Source organism: Marmota flaviventris, chromosome 18 (assembly GCF_047511675.1).
Source record: "Marmota flaviventris isolate mMarFla1 chromosome 18, mMarFla1.hap1, whole genome shotgun sequence".
NCBI lineage: Eukaryota > Metazoa > Chordata > Mammalia > Rodentia > Sciuridae > Marmota > Marmota flaviventris.
In genome coordinates this window covers 12,450,187-12,467,817 of record NC_092515.1, presented here as the reverse complement: position 1 = coordinate 12,467,817, position 17,631 = coordinate 12,450,187, and the positions used below count along the sequence as shown (strand labels likewise).

Below are 17,631 nucleotides of genomic sequence, written 5' to 3'. Positions count from 1 at the left end.
AACAAAAAGTAAAGAATAGAAGAAAATATTTGCAAATATACTTGTGATATGGATTTCATGTCTAGATTATATAATAAATGGGTATAAATCTGCAACCAAAGAATAACCTAAATTTAGAATACGCCAAGGACCCTTGCACAGTCCTGGGCATCTGTAATCCCAGGTGTCTAAGACACGAGATTCTCAAGTTTGAAGCCAGCCTGGGCACCTGTCCCAAAACAAAAATAAATAAATACATGTAAAGGCTGGGGGTGTAGCTCAGAGGTACAGCGCCCCTCAGATCAATCCCCAGCAGTGAAAGAGAAGGGGGGAGGGCAAAGGGCTTGCAAGGCCTGTCTCCAGAGATGTTCCAGTGGCCAATAAGCACATGACAAGATGCTCAGTGTCATCAGTCACTAAGGAACCAAATCAAAATCACAATGACATCTCACTCCACACCTTCCTACATTCCCCAGGGACTCTGAAGAGCTGCAGTCACAGTGGAGAACACTTGGGCACTTCCTGCCAGAGCCAGGCAGAAGCCCATCCACCCAGCACTCCCATGGCTGGGCACGTGCCCACAGGATGGGAAACAGGGACTCCAATAGCTCCCCCAGGCTAAGGCTCGCCACACCATTCTTCACAACAGGCAGGTGTGGAAACAACCCTGTGCCCATCAACAGAGGAATACATAAAAAACATGGCTTACAAATATGCTGGATTATTCATTAGCCATGAAAAATAAAGTTCTGATGCACATTACAACCTAGGTAAACCTGAAAACATGACTAAACAAGAAGCAAAATGGTATGTGGTTGTATAATTTCATTTATATTAAATATCTGGAATAGGCAAATTCATAGAGACAGGAAATAGATTCAAGGTTACCCGAGGTTAGAGAGTCCTGAGATGTGATAACTTAATGGTCAGAGTTTTAGTGCAGGTGATGAAAAAATTCTGTAAATAGTAGTCATTGTATATTCAAATGGACTCATGGCATGTATTTCTACAGTTAAAAGGGTTAATAGAGCACATTTTTGTAATAAGTATTACACTATGAAAAGTTTTTAGGAAACATGTGTAAAATACACACACTCTGCTGAGTGTGTGTGTGTGTGTGAGAGAGAGAGAGAGAGAGAGAGAGAGAGAGAGACAGACAGACAGACAGACAGACAGAAAGGTGAAAGGGACTAGGGATTGTCCCCAGGACCACTCTAAAACTGAACTACATTACATTTTTTTTTATTTTGAGACAAAGTCAAACTAAATTTGCATGGTCTGGCCTCAAACTAGCAATCCTCCTGCCTCAGCCTCCTGAACAGCTGGGATGAGAGACTGTGTCATGTATCTGGCCAGATAATCTCCATAATACTCACACGACACCAGCCAACTGCAAACATACCTCATAAAGCCAGTGCTTGCCCCCTAAAGCCTCAGGAGACACCTCCCCATGTCCTTCCTTTGAACCCTCAGGCACAGATGGCCCCTCCTGAGGCTGCCCATCCCCTGGGGGCCCAGTCCTCCCTACTCTGGAGCAGGAGTCCCCAGGACAGCTCCCGTCCTCTCCCTAGACTCACCCTGCACTGGACAGAGTCAGGTATCCTGGGGACACTCAGTAAATTGGACCCACTCTGCAGCCAGTAGGTCAGGGCCACCTGTGCCCAGGGACAGGATCAGCTCTCACTATTTGGACCCTGGACAGCATCCCTGCTACAGTCCCTGACACTGACCATAGTTCTCCTCGTGACCACCAGGGGGCGACATGAGACTCACAGTCAACACTTGGCAAAAGGATTCTGAAACTTGGACCAGGCTTTGGCTCAGGAGGTGGAAATGTGGCCTGATTTCCATCCCCAATAGACCAGGGTGCCTTCCACGAACCTGCTCGGCTCCCACCCCCACTCCTTCCTGGGTCTGTGAGGACCTTGCACTGCCAGGGGTCTCTGAGCAGGCCTTTGCCTCTAGGTATCACCCATGGAAAAAGTCAGGGGGACCACAGGAAAATCACTAGGTAGAGGACACAGGCCACCCAAGGAAGGCATGGGCAGGCCTGAGCCTCAGCTGCACCAACAAATGGAGAGCAAAGCTGTCCCTGAAATCTCTCCCAAGGGCAGCAGACCCCAGGGTCACCTGATTCTCATTGTCACAACCTCCCTTCCCAGGACACAGGTCACCTGCCCCTACACACCAGGCCCTGAAGCTTACTCTGAGACACTAGAGTCTGGGTCTCTGAGGCTGGGCTGGTGACACTAGAGATAGAGGGCAGGTCCCTGTACCTGTCATACGTCAGTGGGGCCCATTCTAGCCTCCAGAGCCAAGCTGTCCTCGTCCTCCTGGGAGTAATCCACCTTCCCAGAACTTTGGAGAACATGGGGAAGACGTGGGCCAAATGGGATTCTCTATCATAAAGGAAACATGCCCAGGGGTGAGGGGACCCCAGGGGCTCCCTGGGTGGTGCTGAGAGCCCTGAGGCCAGGACACAGCTGAGGCCAGTGCTGGGTGAGCCACTTCTCTCAGGGGACAGCGTCCCCACCTGCCTTGCTCCTCAGGGTGTGGCATGCAGTAGTGAAACCCAACAGGGAAAGCAGAAGGGACAGGAGGCAGGACTGAGAGGGAGGGGACAGAGAGGTTCCTCCACAGAGACCCTGCCCCCAGCCCTGTGACCCAGGAAAGTGCTCCTGCCCTGGGAGGAGGCTGAGCTCAGAGAGGAGCAGGCAGCAGGGCTGAGTGGCCTGGACCTGGGCTTCCCAGCGGGTCTCAGTGAAGCTCCTTCCACAGAGGGGACAGAGCAGCAGGGACCATGCAGCCCCCCTCAGCCTGTCCCTGCAGAGGGGGCATCCCCTGGCAGGGGGTCCTGCTGGCAGGTAAGAGGGGACAGTTCCCTGAGGAGGGCGGGAGGTGGAGCACAGTCTTGCTGGTGCCCCTGGGAGGACACGACCCTCACAGGGGACACAGGGCTTCACTCTGTCCCATTGGGAACCTATTGGGAACAGAACACAGAAGACAGAAGCTCACCAACAGGAACAGATGACGCGGGTCAGAAAGCTCAGGGGTGCTCTTCCCCAAGTTACTCACCAGGGGCCATTATATTTTGAAAATCAGTGTTAACAGCTCTGTCAGGGCCACTCTCCAAATAGAAAGGCAACTTGAGCAGTGGACACTCTCTGCAGCCACCAGCCTCAGACATTGGCACACAGACACCTGGACCCTCAGGGTGGGGACCCTGCTTCACTCATCCACAGGAGGCTGAGCCTGGTCCAGGCCCTGGGCTACAACAAGGGACAGACTAGTCTCTGCCTCCTGGAGCTTCCTCTCTAGAGGGCAGGAAGCCAGGCCAGAGGGAGATCTGCAGGTGAGGCCAGGTGCTGTGTAGATCTAGGAGGGCAGAGAGCAGGGAAATGTCCACAGGGAAGACCTGGGGTCTGTAAGGAGGTGGTCAGGGGAGGTGGGTGCCCAGGTGTCCTGGGTGTGAGCAGGGATCTGAGGGCACTGAGGGGCCAGCCTTGCAGACACCTGGGGAAATTGTTCCCAAGAGGGGATGACAGGTACAGGGGTCCTGAAGGAATGGAGGTCATGCTGCTGGCCTTGACCAGGGACACACGCACACACCACACACCCCAAGGCTGAGGAGTGAGGACTCCTGCTGAGGACCTGGGTCCCAACTTTCCACCCAGTACAAGATCCCAGTATGATGGATTTCTCTCTCTTCCCTCCTAGTCTCACTGTTAACCTTATGGAACCCGCACCCCACTGCCCTGCTCACTATTGTACCAGTGCCTTTCGATGTTGCTGAAGGGAGAGACGTTCTTCTACTTGTCCACAATGTGTCGAAGACCACTGCAGGCTACCAATGGTACAGAGGGCAAATAACAGACCGAAGCCGTCTAATTGTATCCTACTCGAATCTCACACACTCAGCTACCCAAGGCCCTGCATTCAGTGGTCGTGAGACAATATACCCAAATGGGTCCCTGCTGTTTGTGAATGTGACACAGGAGGACACAGGATTCTACACCCTACAAGCCACAACTGCCGATTTGGCTAGTGAAGCAGCAACTGGAGAGTTCCATGTACATGGTGAGTGATGCCCCAGCCCTCTGGGTGGTGGAGGGGTCAACTCCACTGCACACACAGGACCCCAAGACCTGGTCTGCCTACCTCCTCCTGTGCATAACGTCCCCACAGTGGAGTTGGAGCATTTAGTGCAGGACACACGCAGTGCAAACAGAATTCAGAAGAGACGACTCCTCTGCCAGAATCCACTGGCAGAGAGCAGGGTGGTCTGGTGGGAGACTCGGCCCAGGCAGAGCAGTCTCAGCCCAGCCCCTATGTCCTTCCCAGGAGCATGGCCCTGAGAAAGACCCTGCAGGACTGAGTCAGGCCTGGCCTGAGGGCCCTGGAGTCCTCACAGAGAAGGTCAGCCCAGGAAGCCATGCCCCAGACCTCTGTCCCAGGCTCCTGGCTCCAGGTGACCCTGAGGACATGTGGCCAGGGTTGGAGTTTGGCTTCCTGTTGAGGGCCGCTGGGGAGCAATGATTTACTGGCTACCTGATCTGGTAGCTCCTGGAGGTGGTCACCAGCCAGGGCACAGTCCCAGGAGCCACATCTGGGCACCTGGGCATCTCCTTCTCCTGGGACTAGGTGTGGTGAGCACAGAGGGACAGGTGCCTCAGGCCAATCAGGTGCCCTGGTGGACCTCTATGAGGCTCCACAGGAAGGTCCATGTCCCCAAGGGGAGGAACAGAGGAAAGAGATGCCCCTGGAGCTCCTGGTCCTCCCGGGACCAGCCCAGGGTGCTCTCACTGGGAGGCAGATCAGAGTAGGGGCTGTTTCTTTGGGGGCAGCTCCTCTAAACCAAGGTCAGGTTACTGTGAGGATTTCAAGGTTAACTTAGAGACAACATGGTGAACCAGACACCACTTCCCATGTATCCAATAAAGCGAAACTGAGGCACAGGGAACACAGACCATGCGTGGCAGGTCAGTGGTGCATGTCACTGTGTAGCCAGAGCCCCGTGCTCTGCATGTTGAGGGCCTATTAGGCGTCTGTGGACCAGAGACCAGTCATTGGCTCAGGGCACTGGCAGCTGGAGGGGACAATCTGGTCTGGGAGTGAGAGCAAATGGAGGATAATCAATTTTTACCCTGAAACCAAATTACCTGCCTCAACAGAATGTCCAGGCCTCCCCCTCCCCCAGCTGGTCCACACTCTCCCTCACTGAACTTGAAGTCTCCTGTTTCCTGGTGTGTTGGGTGTCACTCCCTCTGTGGCATAAGGTGTTTTTTTCTTTCTGTTCTGGGGAGAGTGGGGGAATGGGGGTACCAGGGATTGAACTCAGGGGCACTCGACCACTGAGCTACATCCCAGCCCTGTTTTGTATTTTATTTAGAGATAGGGTATCACTGAGTTGCTTTAGCCTGACCATTGCTGAGGCTGGCTTTGAACTCATGATCCTCCTGTCTCAGCCTCCTGAGCCACTGGGATTATAGGTGTGCGCCACCAGCCCAGCCCTCTGGAGCGTAAGGAACAGGACTTTCCTTTCTCTCTCCCCACTGGACCCTGCAGCCAGCACAGGGCCCAGTGTGTGGCCAACTCTCAATGGTTTTGGGATAAGGGGGGGAGGGATCATGAATGAATGGCCCTGAACCCCTTCGGAGCCTGGAACCTGCATGTGCAATCCCAGGGGGTTCTGCCACCTGCTCCCTGTCCCTCCTGGAGGCTGAGGCTCTTGCTCCATCCCACCAACCACCTCTCCTGAGGCCACCCAGGAGCCACATCACAGGATGCCCTTGGGTGGCCGGGCTGTGGAGGGTCTTCAGGGTGGCCCTGGGTCAGTTCTGAGGTGGCCATGAGGCTCTTGGACCTGGGGCTTTAAGTCACTGTACCCCCACTGCTCCCTGCCATGGCGATTCTGGCTGTCTTGCTCCTGCCTGTCCGTCCTCTCCCTCCTTCTCATTCAGGCAGGACTGGCCCTGCCCTGCACAATGAGCCATGCCCTTCCCTCCTGCACTAATGGCCATCTGTCCTGTCCACTTCCTGCTAACACCTGGGGCCTGGCCCCCTCATGGCCATAGTAAAGGGCACAGAAACAGTCTAGGCAGGTGTCCCTGTCAGGCTGCATCAGGGGCAATATCCCCGACTATGAAGGAGCCTCCACTGTGTCCCTTCCAGGGCTCTTTCCTTCCATGACAATGACATGTGAAATAGGCCAGGACACAGGCCTGAGCATCTCCTCCATCTACTCTCTGCACTGACTCAGCGAGGGGGGCACAGGCAGGAAGGGCGGCAAGCCCCTAGGTCCCAGGCTACTTACACCCAGATGACTGGTGGCTCCATCCTGGTCCCTAAGTGGGGCTCATGCTCCTCCAGTGACTCCCAGGACCTTCCCCAAGGGGGAGCTGGACTGAAGGGTGCTGTCTCAGGGGCTAACTGTCTATTCCATATGTGCCTGTGTCCTCAGGAGGACACCTTCACCACAAGGGAGGTCTGTCCCCACATGGTGTGATGCTCCAGCCACGGTCATTTACATTAGGCTCTAGGCTCTGATTTGGATCGATTTGATGATCTCACTGCACTTCCTGGGGTGAAAAGAACAGGAAGAAGGCATTCCACAGGCCTGTGTCAGGTGCTTCCCACTTTCCCTGAGTCTCCATAGCAATTGGGAACATAGACTTCTAGATTGATTAACATGATCAATAATACTTCTCTGAGTTTGGTGTTGTGCCTCATTTTACATAACAGAGACCCTCAGATGTCCCCTCTGACCAGTTCAGTCCTCCACCAGGACCCACAGGTGTCTCCTTACTCAGGAGGCTGCTGGTTTCAAACTGACTTTAGCATCTGCCTTGGGTCATAATATGACCCCTCAGGACTTCAGAGCTCAATCTAAGACATTGTGCTCCTTAGAGAAATATTTCTTTCAGAAAGGAGTCTTACATCCTGGGTATTAAAAACTATTTTCCCATATGGGAAAACTTTAACATCCCCCATTTCTACCCCAGGTCTGCCACACACAAGCCCACGAGCGCCCTGTTTTCAGCAAGGTCCTGGTCCCCTCTTCCACCTCTTAGTGCTAATGTGTTAGGAACCATCCACTGGTCTCTCCGGACCATTCCACATGCCTCACCTGCTCTCTGCAGGGGGAGAAGGGATGTAAAGACCAAGGACAGGAACATGATTCTGCTCTAAACCTTGTCTGTCCCCCTCACCCTAGAGCATTCTTTGGACTCATGCTTTGCCTTTCAGGTGTCACTGGCTCCTGTCAGTCACCAGGAAACACCTGAGCAGAACTGCCCCCTTGTGGCCCCACGATGACCACCAAACTGAATGCCCCCTGGTCTCCTAGTGTGGGATTTCTGTTCACACACCCCATTCTCACATCAGGCTGTGGGGTCTTCTTGGGGTTTAGGCACAATGGGGTGTCCCACTATGACCCATGTCTAGGATGGCCTTGAGGACCAAAGGCTCAGAGGACACACACGTGGGCCGAGCCCTGGAGTCCATGTAGCTGGAGGGACTCTGTGTCTCAAGGCCAGCCAGGGCCAGCAAGGACCAGCAGAGACACGGGGTTTCTAACTCCCAGTCCTGGGTCTGTCCAGGACCAAACTCTGCAATTAAGTGCACCTGTGAGAAACTCTGTGCTTCTCCCAGACACAGCCCAGGGGGGCCCACCTCCTCTGATCCCTCAGGTCCTCCTGCATCTGCCCAGGATACCCACTCTGCCTGGTTCTTCAGGACTCAGGTTGATGGGAGGTGAGAGGCAGCTCAGGTGGAAGGACACCTTTGCAGGGATCACAGGGTAATCCTCTGTTTGTTGTCTGCACAGAGAAATTACCCAAACCCAACATCACAATCAACAACTCCCAACCCATGGAGGGTGAGGACTCTCTAGCATTAACGTGTGAACCTGAGATTAATTATGGGAGCTACCTGTGGAAGATAAACAATCAGATGATCCCAGATGGTGACAGGCTGAAGCTGTCCAACAACACCAGGACTCTCATTTTATTCAATGTCACAAGGAATGACACAGGACCCTATGAGTGTGAAACCCAGAACCCAGTGAGTGCCAACCACAGTGACCTACTCACCCTGAATATTTCCTGTGAGTAACTTCTATTCCTCCATTACCCTGGCTGTGAACTCAAATACACAGGGTCTGAGGCTGGGCCACTTAGTCCCTCTCGGGTCCAAGTACACAGACCCTCTCTCCTGGGCACCTGGATGGGCTGTGCCATTTGCTCCAGGCATATCCAGGCAGGCCCAGCCTTGGGCCATGAATAGGAGGAGAGGGCTTGCGGTTCCCTGGGGAGGCCTGGGGTCAGCCACCTGGAACTGAGAAGCAGGGGAATGTCACAGATTAATTTCAGTGAACCAAGGGGGTTTGGTTGAGACTTTCTGTGAGTGTGTATGGTGCTGGGATTTGAACCCAGGGCCTCTTGCATGCTGGGCAGGTGCTGTACCACTGTACTCCCCAGCCTAGTTGTGACTTAAAAAAAAAAAAAAAGAAAGAAACAAGGTCGTGACATGGATCAGTAGTTATATTGTGGTCTTCTACAGTATAGGAACTTCCCCTTCCCTCTGATGACATTACATGTGGCTTTATTCTGTTTGCTCCAGATGGTCCTGATGCCCCCATCATAAACCCCCCAGACTCACATTTCCGTCCAGAGACAAATCTCAACCTCTCCTGCCACACAGACTCTAACCCGCCTGCTCAGTACTCTTGGTCTTTCAATGGGAGGCCCCTGGAATACACCCAAGAGCTCTCAATCCCCAACCTCTCTACAAATAAGAGTGGATCCTATGTGTGTGTCGCCCATAACTCTGTCACTAACCTCAATAGGACCACAACCAAGAATATTGCTGTCTCTGGTAAGTGGACCCTGGAGCACAGTATCGAGTGCTGTGTGGAGTCTTGATTTTTCTGGAAACAACATGGAAGAAGTTACTTCCTAGCCTGAGGCCCACTCTCAGTCAGCCCCTTGCTGTTTTTCCACAGGGCTTGTGGCCCAGCCCTCCCTCAGAGCCACCAACACAGAACCACACTCTGTGGCCATGACCTGCTTCTCAGATGACCCTGGAATCTCCATCACGTGGATCTTCAATAGCCAGACTCTGCAGCTCACAGACAGGATGCAGCTGTCCCCGGACCACAGGACCCTCAGCATAGACCCCGTCAGACAGGAGGATGCAGGGGAGTATCAGTGTGAGGTCTCCAACCCCGTCAGTTCCACCAGGAGTGACCGCTACAGACTGGCTGTGATCTGTGAGTGGCCCCCGTGCCACCAGTTCTTCCGTCATATATTTCACTGTCAAGGGCCATCATATGGCACCAGCCATGAGCATGGGGTAGATGCCAGAGCTTGGAGAGTATGTGGTTGACTACGTAGAAATTAGGTGCCTTGATGTCACCTTGGTTCTGATCTGTACCCGAGGCTAGGCCTGGGCTAGACAGTCTGTGAGGGCTGCCCACTGACACTGTCCTGTGATGGGAAGGAAGAAAAGAGGAAGAGGGGGGTGGGGTGTGGCTCAGTGGTAGAGCACTTGCCCGGCCTGTGTGAGAACCTGGGTGCAATTCTCAGCATCAAACAAACTAATGAGTAAAATAAAGGACCTTCAACATCTAAGAAATATATTAAAATAAAAGAGAAGAGGAAGAGACCTTAACAGGAGCATGAGCAGGATGTGGCCCAGCTGCGTGTGGAGAGGGTCAGGCTAGAGCACATGCAGGTTTCAAAACCAAACGTGAGGAAATCACCAGAAGCAGAGAGTCAGGAGGACATGGTGACGACATGACAAACTGCACTGGGACCTTGGTGCCATTTCCTTCCACCCTCTGTGGGCCCCTGCAGGGCCCAGCTGGTTCCCCTGAAGACCTGCCCTTCAGCCCCTTTCTCTTCTCTTTCAGCACAAGAGAGGACCCCAGGCCTCCCTGTGGGGGCCGTGGCTGGCATCGTGACTGGGGTCCTGGTCGGGGTGGCTCTGCTGGCTGCTCTGGGGTGTTTCCTGCTCCACACAAGAACTGGAAGTTACCCAGGCTTCCCCCACCTGATCCCACCCCAGGTGACCCCAGGCCTGAGGGAAGGAGACCATCCTCAGACTCTGGCCTGACTCCGACCTCCCCACTTCCCGGGGACCCTCCCCTCTCACCCAGCCACCCCCCGTCCCTCACCATCTGCTGGCTCTGGGCGGATTGCTCAAGAGCTGCCTCCTCTGCACATTGGTCACCAGGACCTGTCCCCACAGCGCTGGTGTCCCTCCCTAGACTAGGGTTTAAAAACGGCACGTCCTGCAGTATTTGCACCCACACCAAGAGAGGGCTGAGCTATGTGTATGAGGGGTCCTGTCCCAGGTCACTCAGGGCAAGGTCTGGGGCCTGGAGAGGAAGGTGGGTCCACTCTCCACACCTCCTGTGTGACCCAAGGCCCCTGATGTGTGAGGTGAGATCCCAGGGCCCAGCCAGTCGTGTGTCCTGGAAAGTTCTCTGTCTCCTGGTCAGGTGGGCGGAGAGCACAAAAGGCCACTGTCACATCACCTCATCTCCTGGCCTGAGCAGAGGGTCCTCCACAGCAGGATCACCAATGGGGGTCAGGGATTTTCAAGATGCACGTGGTTCCCAAACGTCTTGCCTACGTGGTGACCCTGCTTCCCTGTCCCCACCCCCATGGCATGCATCCTTCCACTCAGTCAAACTCTCCTGCTTTAATTCCTTCCTCAATTTCAGTCCATTTTCTGGGTCCCTCAGGCAACGTTCTCCTGGGTCTGCACCTGGGAGGGTCTTTCACTTTGGCCCAGGGCAGCAGTGTCTTCTTAAGGCCTTTCCTCCCCTCCCCTCTCCTGGGCCCCCTGGTACCAGACCTGATGGGAAGAGGAAGGTTTCACACCCTCCTTGGAAATGGGGTACCCTCCTCATCCCCAATCTCGCCCCAGTCCATGACCCTCATAAATAAGATCGACTTTTCCTAGGGCCAGCGTCCAGCTTGGCCTCAGAGACCACCGCACCCCAGCATCAAGACCCGGTAAGTGTCCCCTCAGCCTGAGGGTGACTGGGAGCCCCTAGGCCAGCCCCACAGTGTCCACTGTTGCCCACAACCACACGTCCAGGGTTGAATGTTTACACTGGGGATTCAAGGATCCCTGTCATCAAACACAACAGAGGACCCACCTGGTAAAGCCAGCCCAGACTTGTGGCATCTGGTCTCCTCCTCATGTTCCTTGGTTCTTTGGACCACTACAAGAGCAAAAGGGTCTCTCCCAGGACATGCTGTCCCCTTGACACTCTGATAGTTGAGGTCCCCCAGCCCTACCTGCAGAAGGGGCCCAGCCCTCTTCACACTACTGCTAACTCTTGTCTCTGTCCCCAGGCCAAGGTCCCTCTGACACTTCCACCTCCCTGGTAAGTCCCCCCCAGTTATCTCTACACAGGGGACTAGCTCTGCAGTCTCAGGGCAGGGGCACTGTCAACCCCCACACAGCACAGACAGCCCCACTCATGTTGGACCAGGACAAGGTTAGCCTGGCCCTGGCCAGAGACTTGGCCACTCTCAGGGACAGGACCATCATCACTCTGTCTTCAGCCCACCCTACTTCCTGCCATCTCAGGGGAGCCCTGGTGCAGAGTGGGTGCTGGGAGCTTCTATCAGTGGTCCTGGGTTAATGATGGGGACCATAGTCTGGACAGAAACTGGGGTGTCTGTCCTGAAGTGGAGGCTGGTGCTCAGGACCCAGAGCTGGTACCTCCTGAGAAGAAAGGGCTAATCAGACACAGGGAGTAAGCTCTGGCCTGTCAGAGACCAGAACCTTCCAGGCACCACCCAGCACCTGCTCACTGGAGTCTCAGCCTTGATGATCCTCCCTTGCTGACCCTGATTTCCAATCTCCCTCCCTGCCAGGCCCCACCTCCTGGCAACAGAGCTGCTGTCCCCATCTACCAGGTGAGTGTGGGTGATGACCCTTGCCCACAGTCTAGGGCCTACCCAAGAGATGCCCCTCCCCACACCTTCCTGATCTTGCCAGGAAACAGCAGCCAAAATGGGATCAGGGGGTGGTGAGCAGGGGATGGGGGGGGGCCTGGGAACAGGAGCCTCTGAGCCCAGACAGACACACGGACAGAGCAATCCCAGGTGGGCCAGGGCCTAGGAGTTCATGGTCCCCTGGTTCAGAAGGGTCAGAGGCCTCTTTGTTCTTTTTCAGGAATTGCTAAACCCTGACCTGGACATCTATTGCTGGGTCGACCACAAGGCTCATGTGGATTCTTAGTTTCCACCACACGATGCTCCATGTGGGCTGAGGGAGTGTCCTGCTAGACCCCAGATGCTGGGTGATGGGACAGAGGTGGAGCCTGACCCTATAGGACTCTGGAACCTAGAGGGGGAGGGGTCCCTGGGGATTCTAGAGACACAGGCTGCCCTGGGCTCTGAATGGCCAGCACTAGGCTGCCTGTGCCCAGGAGCAGGGGCTTCAGGGAGAGGGAAGGGCCCTGTGGGTCACCTGGGAAGGCGCTGAATAAAGACCCCCTTCCCTCCTTTGCTTTTTTGGTTCCTGTGGGAACGTCTCTTGGCAGACACTCTCCTCAAGTTCCAGGTCAGCTCTCTCCTGTGTCACGCAGGGGAATCGTGGTCTCTAAGTTGCTCCCACAGGGTTTCTCTTCCTGGGAGACAGGAGCTGGGAGGTGGAGCCAGGGCAAAGGTGGGGTCTGTCCACAGGGAAGGGTGAGGGTCCCAAGGCCCTGCAGCCAGCAGAGCACTCAGTGGCCCTCACACTCCAGGGACCCAGGGTGGCTAGATGTGGCCACTGGTTTCTTTCCTACTCAAAGGCCAGTACTCAGCACATCTTCACCTCTGCTGGGACAGGGACAGAGACTGTCAGAGTAATCAGGGGACAGGGCCAGATCCATACTCAGGCCCTGAGCAAGGGCCTCAGGCCCTGCCCGAGGCTCCAGCCCTGCCCTCCCATCACCGTCCACTCTGCCCTGCCTGGTCTCTCTGGAACCAGCCTCCTCTGCACACTCCAGCACCCAGGGCAGAGGCTCAGGGCTCCCCACATGGGGCTCTCCAGGCTCCAGGGTGATGGGACAGAGGGTCTCCTCCCTGACCAGGATGTGCTCTACAGCCTCCTTGATACACGTGGTCACTGCTCTGACTCCTTCCCTGAAGGCTGGGCAGGGGACCTTCTCATGTAGGTTCATGTAGATCAGGCCACTACATTCCTGGAAATTAGAGGTAAATTTAGTAAAGATTAGGGGACACTCTGCTGATGCCTGAGAGTTGTCTGTCCTGACATGAGAAGTAGGAAGTCATCCTCAGAGATTCCACTGTGACTCAGCTCTAGTGAGGCTCGTCCTGCATGAACATAGCATCAGGTCACACATGATGACTTCTCTTTTATTGGTTTCGTGGTGCAGCTGCCACAGACTGGCTCCCACACAGTGGCAGGAAACAGCAGAGTCAAGGTGTCCTGAGCTGCATTCTTCTGGAGGCTCTTCTGGGTGTGCGCAGGAACACAAGTCCCCTGAAAAACTTAAAAGCATCTTAAAAGCTCGTGGAAACTTTTCCCCCAGGTCCTGTCCTGGGAACCACACCAGCTGGAGCTCACCCTGAGCACCGCATCCTGCTCCCTGAGCCACACACAAGGCCCTGGGAAACTGTGTCAAGCCAAGCCCTCCAGGAAGTGTCATGCTGAGGCAGTGTCATGTCAGGTCCCACTCACCCCCCACCCCAGGTTGCCCAGTGGAAGAGTCACCTGTGCACTCAGGGGAGTCTCCCTGACATGGATAGGGTGGATTCCTCTTCACCTTCTGCATCTGAGCATCCCCAGGATCCTCTGTACCCTGTCCCTGTGCCCAGTGTTTCTCCCTGGACACAGCCTCAGACCCTGACAGGGGCAGATGAGGGGCTGACTCTCCAGCAGTCCTTCCCATTTTCACCAGGTCAACCTGCTCAGCTCCTGAGACCCTCCCCTCTTCAGGAGCCATGTGCTCTGAGCTCCTGAACACCTGCCCCCACATCATCTTCAGGTCAGTGACAGCCACCCAGCTCTGACATTTGCCCCCAAGGCAGGTGTCTGAGCAGACTCACCCGGTGGGACACCTGAGGCTTCAGCATGCAGGAGCACCCTAGTCCCTCTCCTCCCTCCCTGAGGGCACTGGGCCCCACAGGGTGTCTGTGAAACCAGCCCTGGGTCCAAAACACAGCTTCAGGTCCCTCCTGACCCTCTACAGGGAGAGGCGCTGGGGCAGTAGCAGCCACTAGGAAATTTGACTGTCAAGGAAACACTTGGTCCCATCCCTCCTCATACCTGTGAAAGGAACAGACACATACAATACAGCTGGCCTCACCATATGTCCCAGAGGTCATTCCCAGGCCAGCTGCAGCCAGAATAGCAATCTACTTGCTGCTCTCTCCCTGTGACAGCAGGTGCTGCTTTTGCATTGTGGCCGGGGTCCCCTCCACCCCCCCAGGGAACCCAAACCTGCCTGTGCCCTGCCTCAGCCACACTCCTCAGCCTCCTGCTCCCCTCCACCTCCCTGACCTGCACAGAGAGGGGACAGCCCTCCTAGACCCTCCCAGCCCCTCCCTGCGCACTGCCAGCCTTGGGTGCTCATCACGGGGTCTGTAGGAGTCCCTCTCTCAGTTTGGACATTTGTGGGACCAGCCAGACAGGAAAAGCCTCCCACATGCCTTCGACTCTCAGGGAAAATAAATAGAGAACAACTCCAACCAAAAGTCAGAAGGCAAGGGCGTCCCATGGATTCCTAACAGTGCACCATCCTGGTTGTGATCTTCTTCAAGAGACACCTCCATGTCCTTCTTTTGAAACCTTAGGACAGTTGGCTCCTCCTGAGGCTGCCCATCCTTGTTTGCAAAGTTCTCCCGACTCTGAGCAGGAGTCCTCAGGACAACCCCTGTCCTCTCCCTAGACTCACCCTGCACTGGGTGTCAGGCACCCTGGGGACCCAAGGTGAACAGGACCTCTCCTATAGCCTGTAGGTCAGAGCCACCTGTGCCCAGTGTCAGGGCCAACTGTCACCATTTGGACCCTAGGCAGCATCCCTGCTAGAGTCCCTGACAATGGCCATGGGTCTCCTCATGACCTTCAGGGGCAACAATGGGCCTCACAGTCACATTCAGCCTTGGGATTCTTTTGAGACAGGAGTGTGGCCTTGGCTGGAGATGGAGGTGGAGAAGTCGCCTGATTTTCACCTGGGCACCAATGGCCCTGTGGGCTCCACCTCACATGCCTGCTGTCCCTGATGGAGACAGGCTGTAGTGCACATCCTGATCAGGGAGGAGACCCTCTGTCCCATCACCATGGAGCCTGGAGAGTCCCATGTGGGGAGCCCTGAGCCTCTGTTCCTGGGAGAAACCTGCTTGGCCATGGGTCCCTTGTAGTCCCCTCCTGCCTCCATCACTCATGGGGAAAAGCAGGGTGACCACAAGAGGACAGAGGACAGAGGCCACCCACAGAGGACATGGGCAAGCCTGAGGCACAGCTGCACCAACAAATGGAGAGAAAAGCTTTCCCCGATCTCTTTCCCCAAGAGCAGCAGAGCCCAGGGTCACCTGTCTCCCATTGCCAAACCTCTTCCTAGGACACAGGTCACCTGCCCTTGCACAACCAGGCCTGAAGTTCCCTCTGGGGGGTGATTGCTGGGTCTGCCAGGAGGCTGGGGCTTCAGGAAGCTGGGATCAGGAGGCCCAGGGAGGAAGGAGCACTACTCCCAACAGAGAGCACATCTGTCTGCACAGCTGCACATGCATAGGGTCCCCTGGGCCAGGCTGATGGTGCTCCCAGTACCAACCTGCATCAGAGTGTGGAACCTGAAGTCTGTGCCGTGCATGCATAGCACTGAGGTTGGAGGGACATTCAGGGGAACCTGCAGCTCCAAACTCCAAAATCTAAAAAACAAGAAAACACCTCACATTTCCCATTAAATTCCCTGTTCCCACAGCACAAGCCACCTGCCATCTGCACTAGCAAGTGCAGTCATTCCTGGGTCCCACCCACCCCAGTCTCTCTCTCCAGCTCTGCTCAGCTGCTGCCACCTCGAGGTGACTCACTGATAATCAGGACTCAGGGGCCCCCATTGCTGGACCCTCAGCCCACCAGGAAGGACTCTGCCTTCAGCTGGGCTTTTACCCTGGTGTGGACAGGGGTGTAAGGCAGCCACTCAGAAGACCTGGGGTAGGAGAGAGGTGGGCAGCCACACAGAGCTGCACAGTGAGATGGGGACAAAGTGCTGGTATAGGACCCAGAGCCTCAGCTGTGAGGGTGGCTGTGGCGAGGAGCTCAGGAAGGGAACTAGGAGCACAGAGGTGGGAAGTTCCTGAACATTTGCAGGGACAAGGCTGGATTCCCAGAGGACCACTCTGACCACTGTCAGCTGCAGCACTCAGAGCCTGGGCGTCTCCTGGCTGCCCATCAACCAAGAGCTCCCACCTCCATCTCCTAACTCACCTGCTTCCTCCACTGTCTGACTCTAGGGGAAGGTTCCCTGCAAGGGGGTGGTGGGAAGCCCAGTTCCCTACAGACAACCAGCAATGGCTCCTGCTGAGGTGAGTGGGCAGGACAACACACCCTGGTTCCCACTCAGGGGTGACAATGAGACCCAGAGACCTTCTGCTCCCTCAGGCCCTGATGGGCATCTGTGCCTGGTGACTGTCACATCCCTCCTGATTCTTCCAGTGAGGATACCTGGGAGGACTCATCTTCCATTGTAGAAGGTCCAGTCTAGAATGTTCCACAGCAGCCCTGCTGACACCTATTTACAAAAATCCCAGGACATAGCCTTGAGGGACACAGGCTCACAGACATTTCCCCCAGTGGCCACACAGGCAGGGGCATCAGGTTCCTGAGTGTCCAGCCACTGAGTCTAAGACATTCCTCCTCCAAATGACCTAGTCTCTGGCATTGGTTCTGGGTCACCAGTCCAGGTGCACAAACCTCCTACGTGAGGTTCTTCCCTGGGGTCCCTGTCCCAGGTACCTGTCCCAGGAGCTCCCTCTAGAGCAAATCCTCAGCTCCACCCAGGACTGGGGCTGGGGTAGGAAGAGCAGCTGCACTGGTCTCAGAGGACATCAAGGCTCCCCTGAGCTCAGGGAAGAGCGCGCACGCCCTCTAGTGGACACTCCTGCCAGGCACGAACAGAGGCCCCCAGAGAGGGCAGGTGAGGGCTGACCTTGGGCAAAGGGCACCTTCAGAGAATGGAAGTGAATATGCAATGGGAGGGGGTTGGAGGGGAGTGAGGTGTGGGAAGAAGCAGGGGGAGGGGAGGCTCTGGGAAGGTCGGGCAAGGGCGCAGAGCAGGGCTCCCTTCTCTCCACTGACACTGGGGCTGGTCATCCTTGTGGGGCTGTGTGCTGTGGGGTGTCAAACACCATCTGGAATTGTACCTACTAAGTCCAGTAGGACCCGTCCCCAGCTGTGACAATCAACAGTGTCTACAACAACCTCCAGTAACAACTCAGCATTTAAAATCCTCCCCTTCTTGGCAGAAGAACTGAGTGTAAGAGGGCAGAGACTGACTGGGGCTTGTCACTACTAATCACTTGAAGTCCCTGGAGAAGAAGTGATTCAAGGTACAGCCACATGGCTGCCTGAACCTCCACAGCACTGAGGGCTTCCCAAGGGTCTGTAGCCACACATCAGTGA

General features: G+C 55.4%; 1 protein-coding gene across 1 annotated transcript in view; it reads left to right on the top strand.

Annotated features, from left to right (window-relative positions):
- The window catches only part of LOC139702647 (uncharacterized), an 80,460-nt gene that overhangs the window by 13,849 nt on the left and 48,980 nt on the right, over positions 1–17,631 (top strand). The window contains exons 11-18 of the mRNA XM_071604176.1: positions 2,746–2,843; positions 3,697–4,056; positions 7,805–8,083; positions 8,599–8,853; positions 8,981–9,247; positions 9,890–10,044; positions 11,346–11,377; positions 11,874–11,915. Of these exons, the coding sequence (XP_071460277.1) occupies positions 2,746–2,843; positions 3,697–4,056; positions 7,805–8,083; positions 8,599–8,853; positions 8,981–9,247; positions 9,890–10,044; positions 11,346–11,377; positions 11,874–11,915 (1,488 nt within the window). The remainder of the gene's footprint in view (positions 1–2,745; positions 2,844–3,696; positions 4,057–7,804; positions 8,084–8,598; positions 8,854–8,980; positions 9,248–9,889; positions 10,045–11,345; positions 11,378–11,873; positions 11,916–17,631) is intronic.